General features: G+C 52.3%; 7 protein-coding genes across 7 annotated transcripts; 5 read left to right on the top strand and 2 right to left on the bottom strand.

The window, feature by feature from the left end:
- The first annotated feature begins 113 nt into the window (after positions 1–113).
- Positions 114–1,048, top strand: BO95DRAFT_446749 (uncharacterized protein). Its single transcript, XM_025587458.1, has one exon. It carries the CDS (start codon positions 429–431, stop codon positions 843–845), a length of 417 nt encoding a protein of 138 aa, XP_025438121.1. The 5' UTR covers positions 114–428; the 3' UTR covers positions 846–1,048.
- A 2,036-nt stretch (positions 1,049–3,084) lies between these two features.
- On the top strand, positions 3,085–3,691 carry BO95DRAFT_260673 (uncharacterized protein). The gene has a single exon (XM_025581501.1). The coding sequence runs from the start codon at positions 3,158–3,160 to the stop codon at positions 3,569–3,571; it is 414 nt and encodes a 137-aa protein (XP_025438120.1). The 5' UTR covers positions 3,085–3,157; the 3' UTR covers positions 3,572–3,691.
- A 2,528-nt stretch (positions 3,692–6,219) lies between these two features.
- On the top strand, positions 6,220–8,272 carry znfA (putative C2H2 finger domain protein; the record flags this gene model as incomplete). Its single annotated transcript, XM_025587457.1, has 2 exons — positions 6,220–6,310; positions 6,371–8,272. The coding sequence occupies exon 2, from the start codon at positions 6,676–6,678 to the stop codon at positions 8,269–8,271; it is 1,596 nt and encodes a 531-aa protein (XP_025438119.1). The 5' UTR covers positions 6,220–6,310; positions 6,371–6,675.
- A 1,612-nt stretch (positions 8,273–9,884) lies between these two features.
- Positions 9,885–11,845, top strand: BO95DRAFT_446743 (putative acyl-CoA thioester hydrolase). The gene is made up of 5 exons (XM_025587456.1): positions 9,885–10,386; positions 10,441–10,505; positions 10,572–10,868; positions 10,935–11,116; positions 11,182–11,845. Exons 1-5 carry the CDS (start codon positions 10,075–10,077, stop codon positions 11,736–11,738), a joined length of 1,413 nt encoding a protein of 470 aa, XP_025438118.1. The 5' UTR covers positions 9,885–10,074; the 3' UTR covers positions 11,739–11,845.
- A 146-nt stretch (positions 11,846–11,991) lies between these two features.
- Positions 11,992–13,864, top strand: BO95DRAFT_260521 (L-lactate dehydrogenase). The gene is made up of 4 exons (XM_025581499.1): positions 11,992–12,359; positions 12,446–12,497; positions 12,564–13,615; positions 13,675–13,864. Exons 1-4 carry the CDS (start codon positions 12,245–12,247, stop codon positions 13,719–13,721), a joined length of 1,266 nt encoding a protein of 421 aa, XP_025438117.1. The 5' UTR covers positions 11,992–12,244; the 3' UTR covers positions 13,722–13,864.
- BO95DRAFT_260531 (pepsin-like aspartic protease) lies at positions 13,845–15,889 on the bottom strand. Its single transcript, XM_025581500.1, has one exon. The coding sequence runs from the start codon at positions 15,433–15,435 to the stop codon at positions 14,008–14,010; it is 1,428 nt and encodes a 475-aa protein (XP_025438116.1). The 5' UTR covers positions 15,436–15,889; the 3' UTR covers positions 13,845–14,007.
- A 2,017-nt stretch (positions 15,890–17,906) lies between these two features.
- On the bottom strand, positions 17,907–19,433 carry BO95DRAFT_422231 (uncharacterized protein). Its single transcript, XM_025584590.1, has 3 exons — positions 18,762–19,433; positions 18,590–18,678; positions 17,907–18,506 (listed from the first exon to the last, which is right to left on the bottom strand). Exons 1-3 carry the CDS (start codon positions 18,984–18,986, stop codon positions 18,080–18,082), a joined length of 741 nt encoding a protein of 246 aa, XP_025438115.1. The 5' UTR covers positions 18,987–19,433; the 3' UTR covers positions 17,907–18,079.
- Positions 19,434–21,706: the final 2,273 nt, after the last annotated feature.

Below are 21,706 nucleotides of genomic sequence, written 5' to 3'. Positions count from 1 at the left end.
GTCGGTCCACTTTCCAATCCACTCCATGGAAGCCAAGAACTTCTGGATATGATCCTTGATCCTGATCTGGCCATCGCCGCGGATAATTTACACAATTTACACAACCCACCGTCTCCTCCTATCAATTTGAATATCATTCCAATCTCTCTCTCTCTCTCTCTCTCTCAGCTCCCTCTTCTCACTATGTGTGACAATGTACAGAAATCCTGGTTCAGCCTACCCATCCCTGCGCCGGGGAAACCCTTCCATATCCGCCGCAGTGCGAGCATGGTCGGCGGCAATGCCAAGGCCGGGCTACAGTCCCAACTTTCGACAGCAGCACTCAAGGCATTATTGATTGATATATGAAGGAGATACTCCGTAGTACTCCCAGAAACCCAACAAGAAAATGTCGAACTCGCTCGAGACCCTCTCCCTCAGCATATCAGATGCATCATCGGCATCATCGTATCAGCCAATCCACTCATGGCTTGCAGAGGCCATCCCGCTATCTCTGTCATCGTGAATCACTCGTAAGAACGATTGGCCCGCAAACCACCGCCAAGGCCTCCAAAGCAGGAATTGGAATCAGTGAATATGTTCTTCGTCCTTCGGAGGTGGGAGGTCATGATGCCAATCATGAGGGACACCGGGACATGTCAATTCAGCATGGACATGCAAGAGGCAGGCATGAAAGATTGGGTTCCCTTGTTCCAAGCGAAGCTAAACATCCTGGGACAACTTCGTTTTCCCACCCAAGCATCATCCAAGTCTTGGAGATTGATCATCTTGACAGGGCCAAGAGGGAGCCAGGCTTCTTGGTCTCTGCACCTCCAGGCCACTATTCCGAGGTAAATAATGCTTGATGTCGCTTAACGATCCCAGCCAATCAAGGCGATGTCATCCTATGTACGTTACCCAGCATATAGCAGGATCTTGGACGTGCAATACTGCCTTAGGTCGGCTTACTGCTAAGGCTGCATCGCTATTATCGACGATTCTCGTGTAACCAAACCAGCTAAATGATCCACACGCGCCTTCTGGGCCTCATGATCTGATTGAAAGCGACTAAATATGCAGCATCAAACGGCAGCAGTTGCAGCACGCTACGTGGGAATCTAGTGTTTGTTCTTCATGCAGAGCATCACTCCGTACTACTAGCGCTTTTTCTTTCCTCCGAGACGAGAGATCAACCAACTATGGCTAGTATCATGCACATGCGTATTGCCTTTCTACTTTTTCTTGACTATAATCCAACCCGCTGATTGAGGATGGCGTAACTACCCGCATTGTGTAACGTCTCAGTTCTGCTTGACCGAGATTCGACGCTCTTAACATCCTTCCGTTGTTGTATTGCCCTACGCAAAGGACGGAAATAAAGCCTGCCCTTTGATACATGGCACTCCCTGATTGAGCACCCAGGCCTGTGCACGACTGGATTTAGCAGTAGTCTGCAGCCCCTTAAGGCTTAAGGCTGACGGCGCTTTTTTTTGTTTGTTCTTTTCAGCTCGGGGTTTACCCTTTCAATCTAAAACCTTATATTATTTACTTCTTCTGGCCTACACACATGGCCATGATCAGGTCGTGGGTTTTGTGTCCCACCCCGGCCTTGTCGTGGTCTTCCTGTCCAATCTCCTCCTGGGCCTGTCAGTATGGAGAAGCAGGTCTCTCCGTCCGTGCACGACTTCCATATAAGCTGACCAGATGACTTGCTGACGAGGTCCGGTCGCCTATATATAGACACGGGGCATAGAATGATATTGGTAAGGGTGAAACGTTCAGCTAACTGAACAAGGATCGCAGACTGTACTGGTGATGTGCCAGGTCATCCGTCCGTTTATTCTTTTGGCTGTCCTCGCGGATGGCCAATGATGCGCCAGGTTCCGAAGATCCTGTTTCCGCAACTCTGATGGCAAAACCCTCTTCTACGGGTACACTTTGGATGTGATCTCCCTCGTTGTCTCTCACTAACACAAAGCGGGCCACTGTGTGATCGAACCAGCCCGCCCTGTCTAATCTGCCACTGCGTAACTACGACCTGTTGATTGACGCGGCGCGTAAGACCTCTTTCCCAAGATGATCAGGTAGTGGGCTGGTATTGAAGCGCAGCCTCATTGTTCGAATTTTCGATATCGGAAAACAACGCAAGTTCAGGCCAATACCCCTCTTCCATGGCAGTCCATGAGTAGGTGTATCCCTAGTAAGGAGCATACTCATAAGTCATGTGTCGTACTATGTGAGTTGCCTTGTCATTCCAAATTTGTGTGTCCCCCGTTCAGCCCTCAAAAGCTTTGCCCATCGCTTTTTATATCCGATCCGATGTGAGGCGGGCAATAATGACTATAGACACGACACGAGCGAGCACCGACCAACTACATTATGTTTGCAAGAGGGGAAATCAGGGGGGTAGCAATAAGAGGCAGTCAGAAGGTCCACCACAAGTTGAGCAAAACAAGATCAGACGCTCCGGCAGGAGGGGTTTTCGTGTTTTGTGTATTGCGGTTTTTTCTTTTTTTTCTTTTTTCTTCTCTATTTTTCTTTCGCCTCCCGAAGCCCTCCATACCTTCATTGCTTGCTTGAGGACTTTCGCGATTGATCATCCCATTGTTTGACCCTCTGCTTCCAGATCAATTCCCTCCTCAGGACTTAGGCATTGGGCTTTTGGTTCTTTCCCTCTCCATTCTGGGTAAACCCCAATCTTCCAAACCAAAGACCTCTCTCTCCCTCTCTGCTCATAATCATTCTTCCAGAGCAGGGGAAGAACCTCGGATGGCAAAAAAAAGGTGTGCAACGGGGGGGGAGTGCCAAATGACAGCACTGTGGCAGTGCATGTATCTAAAGCATATAATGGGGCGCGCTAGACCCTTTTAGGGGGTGGAGCACGCCCAATAGGGCCACTTACAATTGTTGTTGCTGCGTCCGCACAACGCACGGTGGAGCATGGAGTCCATAGTACATCCGGTGCATTCGGTACCCGACTTTCGCTCAGAGCAGTCTAGGAGTCTAGGTACGTAGTAGGTAAGCCTGGTAAGGTCGTCATGTAGATTATAAAAATCCGAGAAAGGTTTTGGGATGACGCTTAGCGTTATTGCGAGGGGTAGGGTGCAGCAAAAAGAAAAAAAAAAAAAAAAAACGTGACGGGTATTGGGATCGGTTATTTTGCAGATTTTAGGTCTGTATGGGTGGGAATGCGGGCAAGGTGATCTCCATGGTCTGGCTCTGGTATTGTAGCGGAGGACTGATGATTGGGATGTACGGAGTACTCATACTCGTGAAAAGAAAGGCACAGTGCTACTCACTCGAGTACTCGAGTACTACGGAGAGTAGTCTAACTCTCTCGCACCTTCGCACCGTTGGGATTCCCAGGAGAGAGGCCCTGACCCGCAGTACTTCCTTCTGGTGGGTTGCAGCAGCCAGTCGAGCTTCCTCATGCGGCGATGCGAAACGATACATATCCAGATCCAACCTAACCTACTTATCACTACATGAGGGTAAAAATCGACCTTACTTCAGGAATTATTATATTCTCACAAGTTCACCAAGTGAGAAAGTGTGGGAAAGTCCACCGAACAGCATACGTAAAAAACCTTGACTTGAGTTCAACCAATTCCCACCCTGGGCGGCTCTATCCGGTACCTCGACTGTTTTGACGACGCTCCGCAGCGGCAAGACTGGATATGGGATGTGGATGGATGGATGGAGTTTGTCCAAACCAGAGAAGCAAGCTGGGATTCGAGGAGACTAAGTCCGAGCCCGCCAGCCCGCCAGCACTGCCTCATTCCATCCCCAGTTCCAATTGTCCTTGCACTGTCACCACCAATCCGGTTAGTCAATGCCCTTCACCGCTCGGGGATCCAGAATCAGTCCTCGAGCTGTGAAGGTCAAGCAAGCTCCACGCTTGACTCGCTTGGACCCATGCTGCCTGGTTCTGAATGATCTTCTCAAGGCAGAATGCCGTAGTATAGTCGATTTCTCCAAAGGCTTAACGGCCATTTTCTCGGTATTGTGGATGGAGAAAGCTGGGATTCAAACACGTGGAGTCGTTCGTCAATGTAGGATCCCAAGAGCCTTATCGCCTGGGGGGGCTTTCGATAACAAAGACATTTTGACACTACGATTTTCATAAACGTCACTCAGTCAGTCAATCGAGACGCGACGAGACGAGACGAGAAGAGAATAGAGCCAATCCCGAACGAATGAAACCAACCTACCTCCACCATAATCTCAACCCCTGGGCCCCCTTTTTCTTGGATTTGTATGGACTTTTGCTGTGAGCCAATGCCAGGGCTGCATACGGAGTAGAGGGCAGAGAAATCAAAGAGTAGAGACAGGTACGCAGCACGTCGTAACCGAATATACCGAACACACCGATTATACATACACTCCCATAAGGCGGATTAGACTTTCCCTGGCCAGGAAAAGAACCGGAAGAAACACCGCTGACGACATGCATGACTTTTTGCCTCTCAGACTGTACGGTACCTAGGTTCGTGGGTGTATCTAGGCATGTGTGGTTGAAAATGATCGAGTACTCCGGAGTACAATCATGGATCTAGTGAGCTGATGCTAATTGACACTTGTGAGATTAAGTGTCGACTAAAGCTCCAGCTGATCCATAAGTTACCTACCAGTCGGTCGGCCCCTTCTGCCAAACGGTGTGTGGTCCTGGGTCTAACTCAGATTCGTATCATGGTCATTGATACGATCGCATTTGTCGGTGACAGACAATCAATGAACTGATGATTGATCGAGCTGTCGATTGCCTTGCGCGAAGGCACACAGCTCGGAGGCCCTTCAGTCAGTCAGGTATGTGTAATCTGTACCTAGGTACTGTATGCCTGTAAGTGCAACTATGCCCCCGGAAGTATGGGAACGCGTATTTTAATTTTGGTAGTACCGCCCGAGTATTGCTGGTATCTGATCTGACCTGCGATCTGGAAATGTATGTCAAGTAGATTTTGCTGCTGCAGACAACCAGATACATTGACAACAACGACAAACAGAACTGTTCACTCTGCAATAGTGTTCTCATCAATTCTATCTATCTCATCCATTCCTTAATATTGCTGTGACATTGTGGGTTGAGTGAAGTCTGGAAGGTGTCCACCCGGCCCAGACTATAGGGTGAAACGGATATTCAAATACAAGGTTTGGTATCAGTGCTGGGGGAACCAATACCTTCATCTGGGTTTTCTGTCCTTTCCTGATCAATTCTCATTTCATTTCATTTCGTTTCGTTTCATTTCATCCATTCATTCATTCAGTCATTCAAATCAATTCATCCACCCCATTCATCATCATCATTCTTCTGTCTCTGTCTCTCTCTCTCTCTGTCTCTGCCTCTCCCTCTGTGACAAGCTCCTTTCCTCCTCGTCCATCCTACCGCCGCCACCACCACCACCACCAACAACTGGGCGCTTACACAAAAGGAAGGGGAAAACAAAAAAAACAAAACGACTGTGAGACCAACCGGGAAAACCAGGGAATCTGGTTTGGATTTAACCTTGGGTCTGACAGACAGTCAGTGGTTTTGGACTCCCTCCCACGAGCCCTTGAGCCTTGTAGGGACCACCAATAAGACTGGGGTTTGCACCACCCATTCATTATTCATTTCTCTCTCTTCCACCTCCAAACTCGCCTCAACTTAACTACTCGCACTCTTCACCAACACCTACAGTTACTACCTTATTACAGCTCCTATCCTTTTCCCTTCTCCGCGCATAACTGCCGTGCAGTACCCAAACTTGGTGTCTTCCTCTTTTCCTCTTCTCTACATTAGTTTCAACCTTGACCTTCACCCGCATTGCGCCTCCACCCGCCCTTGACCTGGGTCTCTCTTCGCTTCTCGTTACGGAAAGTAGCTGCATGTGACATTCGATTCTCCTTTCCTGAGTCTTTTTGCCTCCCTTCTCCATTCATTTACAGCTCCTACTTCTCTCACGCGTTCTACTGCTTGCTCTTTTCCGAACCTCTGGTCACTCCGTCTTCTGGTCGAACAGGCTTGGATCTATGCCAGAGTAATTCGAAAAGAACTAACATCCTCTGAACCCTCGAGGATCTCGCATGGTCGATCGATTCTCGGTTTCTTCTTCTCGTCCCTGGAAACTCCAGAATTCCACATCTAATCGCACTACTTGATTAAAGCTTCTCAGTATGCTCGGCTGTGTCTGCGCCGTCTTCCGTCGATAAGTTGCCGCTGCTGGCGATTTGATGGCACTCAACCGCTTCTCCGGAGTAATGCGCAACTGCGAAAGAACCCCATCGGTATCAAGGACTTTTAACTCTTCCCCTCTTTCGACCTCGGAAGTCATTCAGGTACCTCTTGATCGAGGTAAGGCCGACTTGCCTCCTGCCATAGATATATGAGGTCATATCCACCTGACTTGTCAAGCACCCGAAGACAACTTTCCAATCTTGCGACTGCGGTATCGCTACCGACTCGCCGTTTAAATTAAACCAAGCTGTTCGTTGGTCGTTTTGCAGCTGCTATCTAGCATTTGGCATAGTTGCTTTTGTCTAGTGTCGGAAGTACGTTTAGCCAGCCACTTTTATAGCGGCCGTAACGGGCGCACATCGGAACATCGCCACTTCTGTCCAGCCTCAAAACTGCGAGTCTCACTGGCACGCTTCAGCTCTACCTCAGCTTGATCTTTTCGGGCTTGCCGATGAGCAGCTGTTTGTGGTTGTTGGTGTACGATGGACTTGCCGCGAATCTCGCTTCCTTCGATTAACATATACGACTTTAACAAGGATAGTGAGCCTCAAACTTCAAACCTGCCTGCACAGCCACTAGGAACGATGTTTGGAAACTCCTATCCATCCCACGGGCCTATGCCTATTCGCAACAATCTGACTCCGAATTTCGCCCCTCCGCCACTACCACCGCCGCCCCGAATTAGTGATCTCGAAGACGGCTACGACGCTGGCTGGTTGCACGCGAATTCCCGAGGAACGACAAAACTCGCCCCCATTAATCCTAGCTCGAGCCTGTTCGGTGGTCACCGCCGGCCTGAAGCAGTGTCGCTAAGTGATCGCATGGCTCTCGACGACTTAGACGGCCGGCAAAGTGGGTTCCCACTATCCAGGAGCCCTGAAGCGCACATTCGGATTGAACCCCCACCGCCCATGGACGAGGGCTTCCGGAATGCGATCTCTATCAAAAGCCCAAGTCCAATCTTGAAAGGAGAGCGAGACTTTTCGCGGAGAAGTGTGAAAGATTCATCAGATGCGTACGATCAGCACCTGCTGTCGAAAATCGGAAAGCCACTCTCCCCGCGCCAGTCTATCAGCGGTGGAAGCGAACCTAGAGCCACCCTTTCAACACTCACCATTCCTACACGAAATTTTGGCGGCATCCCTTCGCCTGGAGGCTCGGACAGTTCGGCTCTCGACGTAAGATGGCCTGGGCCTGGAAGCTATCAATCAGGGGGGGTCTCGCCTGGTACTAAGGTTGGGTGGAGGGATTACATTGGGGGCCGCAGCCCCAGTGTCGAGAGTAGCGCTCCGTCATCTGCCGTCGATCTTGACCATTCAGGGTATCTGCGGGAGGTATACCGCCGTCGCGGTGGAACAACACCTTCATACGATGAGACGATCAGTCTTCCCAGCCGCTCACACCGAGGTAGCTACGATCATGGCGTCTTTTCGGATATCGAAGGCGATTTCTCCACGGACGAATCGCTCCCGTCCCGCATGGTTTATCTTCGGGAAGCCACACCGCCGTATTCGGATGCTTCGAAATCTTCGGGGTTGAAAAGAAGAGCATCATCTCCTCCTCGTGAGCCGATGGGTGACGATCGAAATCGACTTCATATCATCACCAGCAACGGGGATCTCACTCAACGAAGAACTAGTGGTCAACCGTACACGAACAATTTGACCGTCACTTCTGGTTATGTTGCCGGTCACGGGAGCCATTCGGCGGCCTCATCGTTGAGCATACGGACTACCGGATCTTACTCGTCGGCGGGACTATCTGTGGGAGGCAGTAGCATGACCAGCTATGATCGTTCTCCCGGAGGGCTTTCACCCAAGTCTGACCTTGATACCTTTCACGACAAGTCTATCATGAATCCGACTTCACCCGCTCACATGGTTGCACCACCAGTCGCACGAGTCATCCAGGGACCTAGCATTATTGAACCTTCGAGTGTCGAAACTGCGCGCAAAATGTCTTTGCAGACGAATCATCCTGCACCGAAGCCTACAGGACCCAAGCTTGGCGGATTGTACATTTGCGATTGCTGTCCTAAGAAGCCGAAGAAATTCGATAGCCCCGAGGAGCTCCGGTAAGCTGCTATCCTTTTCTGAATCTGGTATGGGAAATGTCTAACCTGAAAATGATGGACAGTTCGCATGAGATGGAGAAGCAATATTCATGCCTTTACTGTAACAATAGGTTCAAGAACAAGAACGAAGCCGAACGCCATCAAAACTCGCTCCACTTGCGACGGCATTCGTGGTCATGTGCTGCTCTGTCGAGTTACCAAGCAGCATTCCATCCCTCGTCCACTTCCGGACAGACCGGGGCCGGTCCGTCACATGACACCTGCGGCTACTGCGGCGAGGAGTTTCCCAATCATCCCCAACCAGACTGGGACCGCCGATTCGAGCATCTCACCGTCGTACACAAGTTCGGCGAATGCAACAATGCGAAGAAGTTCTTCCGTGCAGACCATTTCCGCCAGCATCTCAAGCACAGCCATGCAGGCACGAGTGGGAAGTGGACCAATATCTTGGAAAATGCATGCATGAAGGAGGAAGCTCCGCCAGAACCCAAGAATGGAGGTGTCTCGCTTGCGAACAACAAGATCAACGAGGTACTTGGTGGTTGCTGACATTTAACTTGGCTCCGCCATGTCGATTTGTGGGACCACAGAATCCCTTACTCGATGGATTACGGACATATTTTTTCTCGAATTTACCGAGGACTTACTGCTCGCCTGGTTAGTCTTTCCTCGGCCTCCAAGATCCGTCACGATGACTCTCTTGTCACATTTCGACACGCGGCATTCCTCCGGCTGGTGCAAAGACTGCCGACATTCTAAGTGCCGACTCGACATCAGTCAGAACAATCGCCCGTTGCTGTTTCCGGCGAGTCGAACCCAGTGCGGGTAAGTCTGGCCAAGCGTCGGCCCTGAAATTACTTTTATCTTGAAAATATCGAACATCTTAGTGGATGCAACGAATGGTTCCATATCACCGAATCTGGGTCTCTTACATATGAGCCAAAGACGTTGGATCAGTGGCGATTTAATGTGACACGACAACATGCTCTTCTTTATTTTTATTCTTGTTTCTTTACTCCCCATGTATCGGTTTTGGGCAAAACAAACGGAGTCTAGGGGGCCGGGCTCGGGGGAAACGGTGGCGGCAAATCAATCTGGCAACGGGGTGCGGTCGATTTCCAACATTATTTCATGTTTATTTGGGGTCAATAGCATATGCAAAAACTCCTGGGTCTACTCTGTCTGAACGCTTGGTTGTTTTTCTACCTTCTGTTTTGTTCTCTTTCTCTCTTCTGTATCTTCACCTTTAGCCAGCCCTTGTCATTGTGTCAGCCAGGCCCATTTCTGTATAGGCCAGGAGCATGAATTGTGTTTCGTGACTTAGCTGGTGTTAGGGTTGGTTGATGTACATATTCTAGAATTTCCGAGTTTCATTTCAGACAGAAAAAAAAAAAGTCAAGATCGAGGTCCAAGAACCAATCCAAACCATGGGATTCTTGCCGGCGACGAGGGCATTTGGCCGAAGTGATGATGTCATAGGACGAACTCGACAGGAACTGCCGGGCTACTGCAGGGCATGTGGGGAGAGCAATTGCTTACTTCGTAGCCTAGTGTCATAGTGTCAGGCTTCATCATTGTATACTTGCCACTCCCCATTCCCCAATGCCGCGGGTGGCTCCGAGACAGCCTTCCCGACTTGCCCCGGCGACAGAAGCCGAAGCCGGCCTGTCTCTGCCGAGCCCGAGGCAGCATCATCCTTTCATCTACATATCTCGTATCGTCGGGCCTCCATAAACTTACTCACTTACTTCTCTTCACCTCAATTTCTGAACCTTGTAGCTACTCTCGGTGACACCACATCATCGTCATGTTCGGCCTCAGTACCAGACGGTCCGCCGTCGCCCGTTCGAAATGCCTCTCCAGCACCATCAACCGCGCAATTACACAGCAGCACCCGGCACTGTCACCGTCACTGCTCGCAAGCCGAGACTTCCACACCAGCCGCGCCGATGCAGCCCACCCTCCTCCGACCTGGTTGCCCATGCGGGTTAAGACCCCTTGGATCGAAGCCCTGACCAAGAGCCGCGAGGCGGCGCAATCAGGACAGGCTGGTGCGCCTTATACGTCGGGGAAACCCGATCTGACGCCCAAGAGGATGTCGGACAGTTACTACAAGGCTGTTCGTAAAACACGTCGTAGAACCTACTTACACGGTTACTGACTCTATCTCCAGATTCTCCCCCTAGCCCAGGATAAGTGGCTTTTGGACACCTATCTCAACGCCTCGGGTCATATCAGGTGCGTTGTACTCCTTAGCCTGTAGAAGGAAATTCCTGCAGACACAGAACTGAGACGGAACAACAGACTCGGATCATTGCTGATGGATCTCGACGCGCTGGCCGGCGTCATCGCCTACCGACACACCGGCGACCACGTCACGACGGTGACCGCGGCCGTGGACCGCATCACCATCGAGCACCCATTGATGGAGATCTGCGACCTCGAGCTCAGCGGCCAGGTCACCTACGCGACGGGGCGGTCGAGTATGGAGGTGTCGCTGCAGGTGGCCAAAGCCCCGCCGGCCGGCGAGGAAGCGAAGCCCGAGGACGTCTTGATCACCTGCGCGTTCACGATGGTGTCGCTGGACCCCGCGACCAAGAAGTACGTAGCTCTCTCAACGACTGACAAGTCAACCGTTGCTAACCACGATGCAAAACCTGCAACCAGACCCGTCTCCATCGCGCCGCTCCTCGTCGAAACCGCCGAAGAGCGTCTCCTCTACAAAAAGGGCGAGGAGAACTCGCGAGCCAAAAAGGCCCTTCGCACGCGAAGTCTCCTCGAAAAGGCGCCCAACGAGCGCGAAAGTAACCTGATCCATTCCATGTGGACGAAGGAGATGTCCTACCTGAGTGCGTTTCTGTTTAACTTTCCCCCAATCCCCCCAACTCACCCCAATGCTAACACCCCAGGAAAGACCCTTCCTCCCCGGCCGTCCGCCCCTCCAACACCATCTCGATGAGCGACTCGGTCCTCAAATCCGCCATGATCATGCAACCGCAGGATCGCAACCGCCACAACTTCATGATCTTCGGCGGGTTCTTGCTGAAGCAGACCTTCGAGCTGGCCTTCTGCTGCGCCGCCTCGGCCAGCCACGCGCGCCCCAACTTCGTCTCCCTGGACCCCAGCACCTTCGAGAACTCGGTCCCCGTCGGCAGCGTGCTGTACCTGCGGGCCACGGTCGCGTACACCGAGCCCCTGGAGATCGGCGGCGGCCAGTACACGAAGGTGCGCGTGCGCGTCGACACCAAGGTGCGGGACGTCGCGCACGGCTCCAAGAAGCCCACGGGCATGTTCAACTACACCTTCCTCGTGGAGAAGGACGTGCAGGTCATGCCGCGCACGTACAGCGAGTTCATGGTGTGGACGGACGCGCGCCGGCGGTCGGAGAACGCCGCGGCCATGGCGCTGGCGCTGGGGGCGGCGAAGGAGCCGAGTGCGCTGCGCGGGTTGCGGGATAGTGTTACGGAGTAGTTATCTTGTAGTTCTTCTTGTAGTAGAGGAAAGAGGAAGGAAAAGCTATGGCTCTAGGGTGGGGTGGATGAATACCTACATAACTAATTGGAATAGGATTCCGGCTGAGTTTCTGTAGCCCATAACGGCCGTAACAATACTTGATAACTGTATAATATGTGGATGAAGTAGCATTTGGACAACTCCCAGGGAAAATCACATGAAGAAAAATGGACCGGACCATCAACGGCGGATGATATTGGACTCCCCCGGATTCAGGCACCTCTCTCGCCCGAGAAGTGCGTCTGCGTCTGCGTCTGCGTCTGCGTCAATGTGAAGTCATCCATCCCGACCCAAATCTACAACAACAATGAAACCTCTCTATAAATACCAATTCCGACCGCCAAGAACATGCTCATCAAATCATCCCTCAGTACTTAGAATCTACAACACTATAGAACTTATTGAATTGACTACACAGATAGAGTCTTAGACCTTACTCCGATTCCCGAAGAACAAAGAACACAATGAGCGACCCGCACAACCCGAACATCGAGAAACGCACCACCCCGCAGTGGGCATTATACCAGCGCGAGAACTTCTGGAAGGCGAATGAGGGGCAGACCCCGCCGTTCAATACTGGTATGTACTTAGCCCCGTAGTTGCAAGATTGGAAAGTATGAATTTGCATGCCCCGACTAACCCTCTACACTGCGCGATACGTATAGATCCCACCAAGCTCGAAGAAGAAGCCAAACGCAAACTGAGTCAGGGCGGATGGTACGCACGCAGCCCTTTACCCGAAATTCCCCATGAAGAGACCCAACTGACCGCGGGGGGGAACAGGTACTACGCCTCCTCGAACGCGGGCCAATCGACGACGCACCTGGCGAACCGACAAGCCTTCTACCGCCACCGGCTCATCCCCAACCAGCTGGTGGACACGAACCTGCGCGATACGTCGACGGAAATCTTCGGGCACCGCGTGTCCGCGCCGATCGGCTTCGCGCCGATCGGCATCAATGCCATCTACCACGCGAGCGCGGAGCGCGCCGTCGCCCGGGTCGCCGGCGAGCTGAAGCTGCCCTACTGTCTCTCGACGGCGGGGAGCACGCCCATCGAGGCCGTCGGCGCCGCCAACGGGGCCGGCAACCCGCGCTTCTACCAGCTGTACATGCCGCACGACGACGAACTCACCCTGTCGCTCCTGCGGCGCGCGTGGGCCGCCGGCTTCGACGCCCTGATCCTCACGACCGACACGTGGCAGCTCGGGTGGCGGCACGACGACGTCGCGAGCTCGAACTACGCGTTCTACCGCGGCATCGGCGCGGATCTGGGGCGGACGGACCCCGTGTTCCGGCGGCGGTGTCAGGAGGACGGCATTGACCCGGACAACGACCAGGTGGCCGCGTCGACCAAGTGGATCGACTCCGTGTGGCACGGGCGCGCCTGGTCGTGGGAGAAGATCCCCTGGCTCATGGCGCGGTGGCGCGAGATCTCCGGGGGACGGCCGTTCGTGATCAAGGGGATCCAGTCCGTGGCCGATGCCAGGAAGTGTGTTGAGTATGGGGTCGATGGGATCGTGGTGAGTAACCACGCCGGTCGGCAGGTGGACGGCGCCATTGCGAGTCTGGACGCGCTCGAGAATATCGTGGATGCCGTCGGGGACCGGATCTATGTCATGTTTGACTCCGGGGTGCGCGGCGCCAGTGACGTCGCCAAGGCGCTGGCGCTGGGCGCCCGCTTCGTCTTCGTCGGCCGGCTGTGGGTGTGGGGCCTCAGTATCATGGGCGAGGAGGGCGTGCGCCACGTCATGAAGTCGCTGCTGGCCGACTTCGATATCCTCATGGCCGTCGCGGGGTTCAATCGCGTGGAGGACTTTGATCGCTCCGTTCTGGGTATGTATCCCTGACAAAAAGGTGTGGGGTGAATGGAAACAGCTGACGGTTGCGATCAGAATCATACCCCAAGTCGTACACTTTGATACCGGATCGGGTTCTATAGGCTGTCTGCCATAGTGTAAGTGGACCCTTCCGCCACGCTGTATAGATAGAGCACATAATCGTGGTGAGGGCTTCTCGGGAAAAGATGAAACAATAGCTCAGAATTTAAGGTTTTGGTCAGGAAGAATAACTCTATTTGTAGACTAATAATAGACTACCACATGGGTTATCTTCGAAAATGCGTGTGCAGAGGCGCAATCTACTACAGTAGATGAAAGAAGTGAAGTTTTCAATGTTCCCAGTATGTGCAAGAAGGCCAAAGTTTGGTTGGTTGTGGACAAGGCCGTCTACAGCAGAACAGTGCATAAGACGACCACAAACGCAGGCAGGCAGTATCTGGAGCCCAATTGGGTTGTTGCGCCGCTAGCGACCACGCCGGTGGAATTGGTCGAGCTGGAAGATGCAGTAGACTTGGTGGACGAGCCAGAGGATGAACTGCTGGTCTTGCTTGAGCTGGATGATGTGGTGTTCTTGTTGTAGGCACGGGCCGCCAGACCAACCCGTGCCGCGTCGAAGTCGAACACGGTGTAGACGTTCTTCAGGAAGACGTCACCCAGAAGCCAGATGTTATCTCCGAACAGGTCGTAGCTGACAATCGTGGAGATGCAGCTAGAGTTGTACTCGGAGCCGATGTAGTCCTCCGGCGAGATCGTATAGTTGACCCCGGAGAAGGCCACCTGGACCTCGGCAGTCGAGTTGCACGGAAGCAGGAAATAGTCGCCGTAGGCGGTGGCGTCCGGGATGAGCGCGTGCAGCGTCTTCGCGTCCTTAGAGGGGAGCATGGCGTACGATGTTCCCGTGTCGATGATGGCGGATTTCTTGGTAAAGTCACATGCATCTCCGTTGACGTAGACATCGTCGACGGGGATGCGCCAATAGTTCCCCGATCCAATCACAGTGTCCGTGTACGAGATGTCACCGGTGTACTTGTCCTCGTCCACTCCCCCGATCGTGACGGTGCCATCCTTCTCGCCGCTCTTGGTTCGCGAGAGAGCGAAGCCAACGACGTTGGAATCGAAGTGTTTCTGGTCTGCCACAGCGTCCATGAAGGTGGCAGTGTTGTACGCAGTGTCGTTGGAGCGGCCGAAGCCTAGGATCCCGTCCATGGCGTATGATTCGAAGTTGTTCGAGGCGTTGGTGGCCAGTCCAAACGTGAATTGCACCTCCACATCTGCAACCGTCACGTTGTCCGTAGCCAGTACGCCGCTCGCGGACCCGGAGCCGTAGCCGACACTCCACTCGGTTGTGGTCACATTGATACTCGAAGAGCTCGTTGCATCAAAGGTGTCGTGCATGCTGCAGGCTTTGGTGGTGCAGTCGGAGCTGAAGACCCACGAATTCGTGCCACCCGTGTCTAGCATCAGATAAAATTCCTGCGCTTCGGAACCAATCTTAACCACAGCGAAATAAGTCAGGTCATTGCCGTTCTGGTCGAGTGCAGCGGTATTGGGCCAGGAGGGCGTCTTGGATAGGACGATATCGAAGTCATTGCTGCGACGGACAGGGGCTCTCTTCACATCCAGCGTTATGGGCTCATCGGTTTTGGTCTGGCCTTGGCTTTTGGCAAGTGCATCGCTCAGTGATTCCCAGGGCAAAAAGCGACGAGACGGGGTGTGTTTTGCGGCCGGAAGATCGAGATTGAATTCATAAGGGATGAAGGCGAAGACCGCGGTCCAGATACAAGCAGCGACAAGAAGACATCTGGTTTGATGCATGATGCGAGCACGATTTAGAATCCCTGAGAGACGACCCGGAGACTCATTTGCAAGACGGCTCGATGTTAATCAAGTGCCGGAAGCTTCGGTTGTACTCGGAAAAAAGAAAGAAGGTTCAGTTGCGATGCAATATGAAAAGTTACAAGAGTATGCTAGACCACACAATACTGCTCTGGATTAGATAAGTGAGGACAGTGATAGACTCGTGGATTTCTAAATCCGAAGCAGCGGGGGAAAAGATCGACTCGCAGTCTGCAGTGAAACAATGAAGCAAACGAGAGGCTAATGAGCAGAATAGCGGAGAATAACGATGGGATGCAGCAGCAAGAGCGCAACTGCAACAACAAATAGCAAAAGAATGTACTGTACAGGGTGAAGAATAGAGACTGAGAAGAAAGTGAAAGAGGATGAAGAAGAGAAGTGAATTGAATGTGGATGTGGATGTGGATGTGGATGTGGAGGGACAATCAGGAAACTACTTTTAGTTGATGCTCCGGATCCACTCGGCAGGTTTTCGGAGCGGGAGGACGGACTGCCACTGGCTGCCACTGGCTGCCGCCCTGCGATCCAGACCCAGATCTTTTTTTCCCCTGAGTTAGCCCACTTCAATTCCAATTTCATGCACCCTGCAGTGTGAGTGAGTGAGTGCAGATACACAAATTGCAGGTGACATGGAGCAATATATCCTTTCCCAATGTTGCAAGAATGCGAACATCCAATGCCCTAGTTGAGAGTTATTCGACCTGTATGTGAATATACTTGTCAATCGCCTCCCACTGTTGCTGACGACGACCCCTTCAAAATGCGTACCACTGAGGGGTTCTGCACTTGGCCTGCAGTCGACCGTTCCAGTCACTCTGGGCTGCGTCACTTGGCAACAACAGTGGATCCCACCAAGTGTTGTTCCCAATGCCAGAGCATAAGCCTAAGGAGATGATTCCTCATATTCATAATAATACCCATAACAATGCCAGTGCTGCTGACATTTCATCAGAGAATACAACTAATACCAGCCACCAGTTGCTAGATTTATCTACGGTACGCTCCGTGCAATCACAATCTGACGGACAGCCAGATCTTCCTCGAGAACCACCGAAGACTCCGGGCCTGATGCTGTAGGCGGAGTGCTGACTGACGGTGACTGCCGTGCACTGTAAGGCCCAGCACAGCACAGCACCGCACACAGAGCCTAAACCGACCAAAGTTCTGACGTCTGGAAATCCTGCTAAATAAAGCCGTGCTGCCTGTGCGAGGGTGTTCGTCTTCTCAGCTCATCTGAAACATCACACGAACTGCGATCGCATTAATCTGTTTGGATTGATTGAGCCGAGACCCCACCGTTTGAAGGTCACACAAGCACATCGCATCGCCCTCTGCCTCTCGCTGATTCCACACCCAACGCATGAACGAATTGTACTCATGAGAGGGAAAACAGAACGAGGAGTTGAAGAGCTGTCGATTGGCCCAAGGAGTTCGACAGCAGTCCCCCGTCGGGAAGACTGATGATGATGACCAAAGTCTGAAAAAGGAGAAACAGTCGCAGAAATGGAGCGTAGGTGGTTTTCTAAACAAAAATAAACTGTCTCATTTATCTTCAGGTAGGCTGTAGCCGAGGTAGCTAGCTAGCTAGCCCGGACCATCGCGCTAGTCCTATTTTAAACCTTGGACTTGGCAGGCAGTGTCAACAATGGGCTACATTCGTTTGCTCCTCTACACATTGACAAAGTAACCCAACAAACGAGAGCACTTACTGTACACTATGCCCCATCAAGATACACAACTTGATGCACAAAGCATATTCATGCACAACCTCCACCCAACCTCCCAAAATACAAACAGACCCAGCGGTGAATCGACTGCCGGCGCACCTCCCCGGGCAGCGATCAGACGATCCCCCAACGAAGTATACTGACACCCTCACTCGCCCGGAGCACCCTGCTCCTTTCCTCACGGTAAACATCATGCGTTCAAACGACGGGGGTGGGTAAATTAGTGGAAGAACACAATTCCCAAACCCCTCGGGAGATATCGGATAATCTTTGATGCTGAGGGGGGGGGAGTCATTCCCTTCCACCTGGCCGACATCATGAATTTTCCCTTTCCACCCGAGATCGACCTCCTATGGCGGTATGTACATAGAAGAGGTTCCGCATGCTTAAAGTTTATCCCTCATTGCCGAATGCCGAGGGAGGCTTTTCTTTTCCCACGTACCTTCGGGTTGAGAAAATATGGGGTGTGGGAACCTTTGGTCGGACTTGGGTGGTACTTCCCCGGCGGCGGTGACTCGATTTCTCTGGGGTAATTGACTTAGTGGCCCTTCGAGAAGGATTGGTTCGGTTTATCGGAGCTTTTTACTATGTATGTGCAGTGTCTATGATCATGCGTATGTGAAATACTGGTCTGTTATGTGTCGCGTGGGCTGGATGATGGATGGATTGATTGATGTTCTACATTATTTTAGGAAATGTTGTGGTGACAGATTAATTCAATGCTTAGGTATAGATCTGTCATTTTTAACACTTTCAGCTTAATCTGGTGATAACACTATGACTATAAAAAAGGACAACACAACAAACATCACGCATCGCTAGAGACAATCACGACATTCTGAAAATGGGATAAATCGATCCCCGGGTGGGACGCATCACTTTCTGACAACAGCCGGCTGTCTACCTAAGATGTCATCCACCACCCCCGTCCACAGCTCGCGGAACACACCAGGCTCCTTCTGCTGGGTCGACTCCGCCCCGAAACGAGACTTGCCCACCGCCTCCGTCAGCGAGAAGGGGTCGATGTCCACCGAGTGGTTGTCGACGACCTCCGTCATCGGACTGGCGGAGACATCGGCCGCCCCGCCGGAGACGGTGTAGATCTGGGGCTTCATGGGGGAATCCGCCGCGGCCGCGCTCTGGTGGGAGTAGAAGTCGGGGACAATCGGGAATTGCGGATCGGCGCGAGCGGCCGGGCCATCGAGCTCCGCCAGTGAGGGCATGTAGGCGAAATCGACGGTGGATGAGTCACCCACGGCCTTCATGGACCGGGAAGTGTTGAATTGACGGCTGTGGGTTTCCCTATTTCCACACGAGAAGTCAGTTCCGAGGATTCCCAGTTTTACCGAGGGAGTGAGAAAGAGAGAGGTTTAGGGGGAACATACTCGGAAACAGAATTGCCGCTGATACGGCGCATGGCGATGCTGAAGGCGCGGGATTGAAGGAAGTCATGGTTCTGGAGACGCTCGACAAGCTGGATTGAGAGTTAGGCCTGGGTTCAGTGTACGTCCCTACCATGGGCACGGTGTAGGGTAGAATGATGAGTATGGCACTTACCTCGGCTTGCGTACCGCTGCTCCTCAAGGAGCGCTTCTGGCACTCATTCTTGAGATCAGCAATGGTGCGGCTGGAGTACAGAGAGGTTCGGTCTGAAACGTTGGCCGGTTGCGCCGAGTGGACGCCGGTAATGTGCAGGCCCCGGCGAGCGCAGGGGAGGGTGGTAGAGTGGTGCTGCGAGAGCAGACGAAGAGCACGCAGGGAACTTGAGCGAGGAGCTGCCATTGTGAATCGTTGGAGATAGCTGATAGATTCCTTGTAGGGTGATGGATGAGGATGGCAGGTGATATACTCGATACACCGAGATGGTTGAGTTAAGGTATGTAGGGTTATCGGATAAGGCAGCGCCAAGTATGCAGTAAACAAGACAGGTAGGGTAAGCTTGGAGTAGACAGATGCGAGTATGAGTATATGTATTTACACAGTCACCAAAGATGGGGATGAAGTAAATAAGAGAGTAAGAGAGTAAGAGAGTAGGAGAGTAGGAGAGTAGAAGAGCAGAAGTAGAGAATGGGAGGAGAAGAGAGAGAGAGGAAGAAGAGGAGGAAAACGAGGGAGGAAGCCAAGTTTAAATTCCTGGGGAAGCTGGCTGTAGTTACTGCGCAGGCGCAGTACTTCGATGACCAGCCGTTTTGCAGGAACCCGTTGGGGGGGGAGGGGGGGAGAGGTGGGTGAGTGAGTGAATTGAATGAGCTACAGCCTACAGCCCCGGCCCTACTGTAAGTTAGACCTTGCCTTACTTCACTTTGCTTTACTTTGCTTTACTTTGCTTCTTCCCTTTACCCACCCGCCCACACGACTGGGGACACACTGGGGGCGGGCGGTCTAGCCAAGTCTAATAGTGGTAACTAAGATGGGACCACCATCTCGCATCCCGACCGACTAGTATACTCTTCTGATGTCCTGATAGACAAAATAGGAAACCAGAATGCTTGGGCATTACTCTTGTCGGTGATCTTATTCGCATCTCTTCTGATTTGGGCCTCTCGCTTATTCCTCTACCACTGCATCTTCCCATCAGGGGGGTCAGGCCCTGGAGAGTTGGTCTTGGAAGGTAACAACTTAATATTAATCATTTAACCAGTTGTCCCAGAAATGGGCAATGACAGGTCATGGGAGGGGTCAACCATGGTTAGCTACACAAATTGACTTGACTCCATGCTCGGCCTGTTTCTGCCTATTTTTCTACAGTTTTACATTACTTTACTTACAGACCACATACCACCCAAGACGGGACCTGTTCTCTGCAGATGTAATGTACTGTACCTCCAACAGGCCTGCATATTTGCTCTCGCTCACACCTTCAGGCTTTGCTTGCCGGCGCTACAGAGGACGCTGCACAAGGATGTATGGAGCAGCCAATGAACTCTCCTGGGCGGACAAATCACTAACTTTCTGGTACACCGGGAGCAGAGAAGTCACTTAATTGTCAGTTGAATGGTTGGCTACTTTCAGGGATGTGCTTGTTTCTCGAGGCAGATAGATTGGGGTTCCCTCTCGCATCCTCTCCCCACCTGCGGCATCAGCGGTACTGCCGGTGGACGTGCTCTGCATATCAGCCAGGACTTACTGAAGCAGTGAAGCAGATCCTTTCTTGCCTGGAAAGCTGGATTTTTTTCATGATTACCCCTCCCGATGATTTTAAGATCATCAGGAGTCCTGAAACCACCTTTCTCCGCATCATCCTATCAAGACCAGCTTCAACAAACGCCCCGGACTTGGCGGGAGCATATGGAAATATTGGGTAGTGACTACAAACGAGATCCAGTACAAACGCTGAACTGCACTTGGCTTGTGAAAAACAGAAACGAGGGTAATACAAGGTTTCTTTCCAGTGTGGTAGTATACTCCGTTTGACTCTCACTCCGTAACTTACTCCGTGATAACTCAGATAGAGAGAGAGTGGAGGGAGGGGGGGGAGCCGTGACGCAATGCAGGATCAGCCAACAACATTCGAGAAGCGAGCTAGACGATTCAACAACTTACTACTGGTACCTACCTAGTATTTACCGAGGATTCGTGTCCAGACAATCTGATGATGTTCCGCCCCACGCTGATTGGCAGGTCTGCAAAGGATCACCGCGATGGTCGCCAATAGTAACCTTGAATTAAGCACTCCAGCAGATGCCACCAAGCTCCTTGCCTGATTGATCTGGCCATCCACCGGGCCGGGGAAGGACGAGTCCCTCCAAGGCTCAAAGGCTGAAAGTGTTGAGCACTTGAAGAGGGCGGTGAAGTGGGCCGGGGACGGGAAGGGGGAGAAAATGGGGCACGTGAGGTCGATCTGGGTTGCCCGCCCGCCGCCGCCGGCTTCCCCGGTGGATCCTCCAAACGCCTAAAATAAGGTACTCTGATATACGCTGTAGACCCCATACCCTACGGGGTCCCCCCCCTTTGATCCTGCTGGAATTCAGCAGAAGTTTGACCTGAGTCAGGCTGAACGGTTAAGGGAACCTTGCGCCAACTCACTTCTTTCTAGCACACTCGCTTCGGCCGGCAAGGCATCCCATGTCCGAAACTCCCAAGGGACGGATTTCATACCACTTTCCCTTTTCAGTGATCGGAGAGCCCTGGTCTGATCGCAGCTGATTCTGGTCAATCTGGGCCAGTATCAATTAGGCGCTTCCATGAGATACTACGGTGTAGCTCATTGATACGGCTTATCATGCCATCGTTCATCGGAGCACGGAATGTGGACGGCGAATATTGTTTCCCTGTCAATCCCTCAGTATGCGCCGTGACTTGGCATTCGTGAGTCGCGATACGTATTCATGCATAGGCTGCTCATTACTTGTGTGATATGCGTGGAATCGGCTTCCTCTATCACGACGCATCCTGCATGCGATGACTAGCCAACCTGCGGATTGCTTAGTCTTAGTTCGGCGCTTCTGCGACTCGACGGAATGGTCAGCAATGCACCCATGCACGCATTCATGTCCGAACAG

Source organism: Aspergillus brunneoviolaceus, assembly GCF_003184695.1.
Source record: "Aspergillus brunneoviolaceus CBS 621.78 unplaced genomic scaffold BO95scaffold_76, whole genome shotgun sequence".
Classification (NCBI taxonomy): Eukaryota; Fungi; Ascomycota; class Eurotiomycetes; order Eurotiales; family Aspergillaceae; genus Aspergillus; species Aspergillus brunneoviolaceus.
Note: the sequence above shows the minus strand (reverse complement) of the source record. Positions and strands in the feature narration are given on the sequence as shown.

What these genes read in the sequence shown, in the direction of transcription:
- BO95DRAFT_422231 (XM_025584590.1), bottom strand. Translation starts at nt 18,986, where the DNA reads ATGGCAGCTCCTCGCTCAAGTTCCCTGCGTGCTCTTCGTCTGCTCTCG. An exon ending in GCAGCGGTACGCAAGCCGAG is followed by an intron (nt 18,679 to 18,761) that starts GTAAGTGCCATA and finishes CTCTCAATCCAG; the next exon opens with CTTGTCGAGCGTCTCCAGAA. An exon ending in AGCGGCAATTCTGTTTCCGA is followed by an intron (nt 18,507 to 18,589) that starts GTATGTTCCCCC and finishes GTGTGGAAATAG; the next exon opens with GGAAACCCACAGCCGTCAAT.
- BO95DRAFT_260673 (XM_025581501.1), top strand. Translation starts at nt 3,158, where the DNA reads ATGGGTGGGAATGCGGGCAAGGTGATCTCCATGGTCTGGCTCTGGTAT.
- BO95DRAFT_446749 (XM_025587458.1), top strand. Translation starts at nt 429, where the DNA reads ATGCATCATCGGCATCATCGTATCAGCCAATCCACTCATGGCTTGCAG.
- BO95DRAFT_446743 (XM_025587456.1), top strand. Translation starts at nt 10,075, where the DNA reads ATGTTCGGCCTCAGTACCAGACGGTCCGCCGTCGCCCGTTCGAAATGC. An exon ending in AACGCCTCGGGTCATATCAG is followed by an intron (nt 10,506 to 10,571) that starts GTGCGTTGTACT and finishes ACGGAACAACAG; the next exon opens with ACTCGGATCATTGCTGATGG. An exon ending in CTGGACCCCGCGACCAAGAA is followed by an intron (nt 10,869 to 10,934) that starts GTACGTAGCTCT and finishes ACCTGCAACCAG; the next exon opens with ACCCGTCTCCATCGCGCCGC.
- BO95DRAFT_260531 (XM_025581500.1), bottom strand. Translation starts at nt 15,435, where the DNA reads ATGCATCAAACCAGATGTCTTCTTGTCGCTGCTTGTATCTGGACCGCG.
- BO95DRAFT_260521 (XM_025581499.1), top strand. Translation starts at nt 12,245, where the DNA reads ATGAGCGACCCGCACAACCCGAACATCGAGAAACGCACCACCCCGCAG. An exon ending in GACCCCGCCGTTCAATACTG is followed by an intron (nt 12,360 to 12,445) that starts GTATGTACTTAG and finishes CGATACGTATAG; the next exon opens with ATCCCACCAAGCTCGAAGAA. An exon ending in CTTTGATCGCTCCGTTCTGG is followed by an intron (nt 13,616 to 13,674) that starts GTATGTATCCCT and finishes GGTTGCGATCAG; the next exon opens with AATCATACCCCAAGTCGTAC.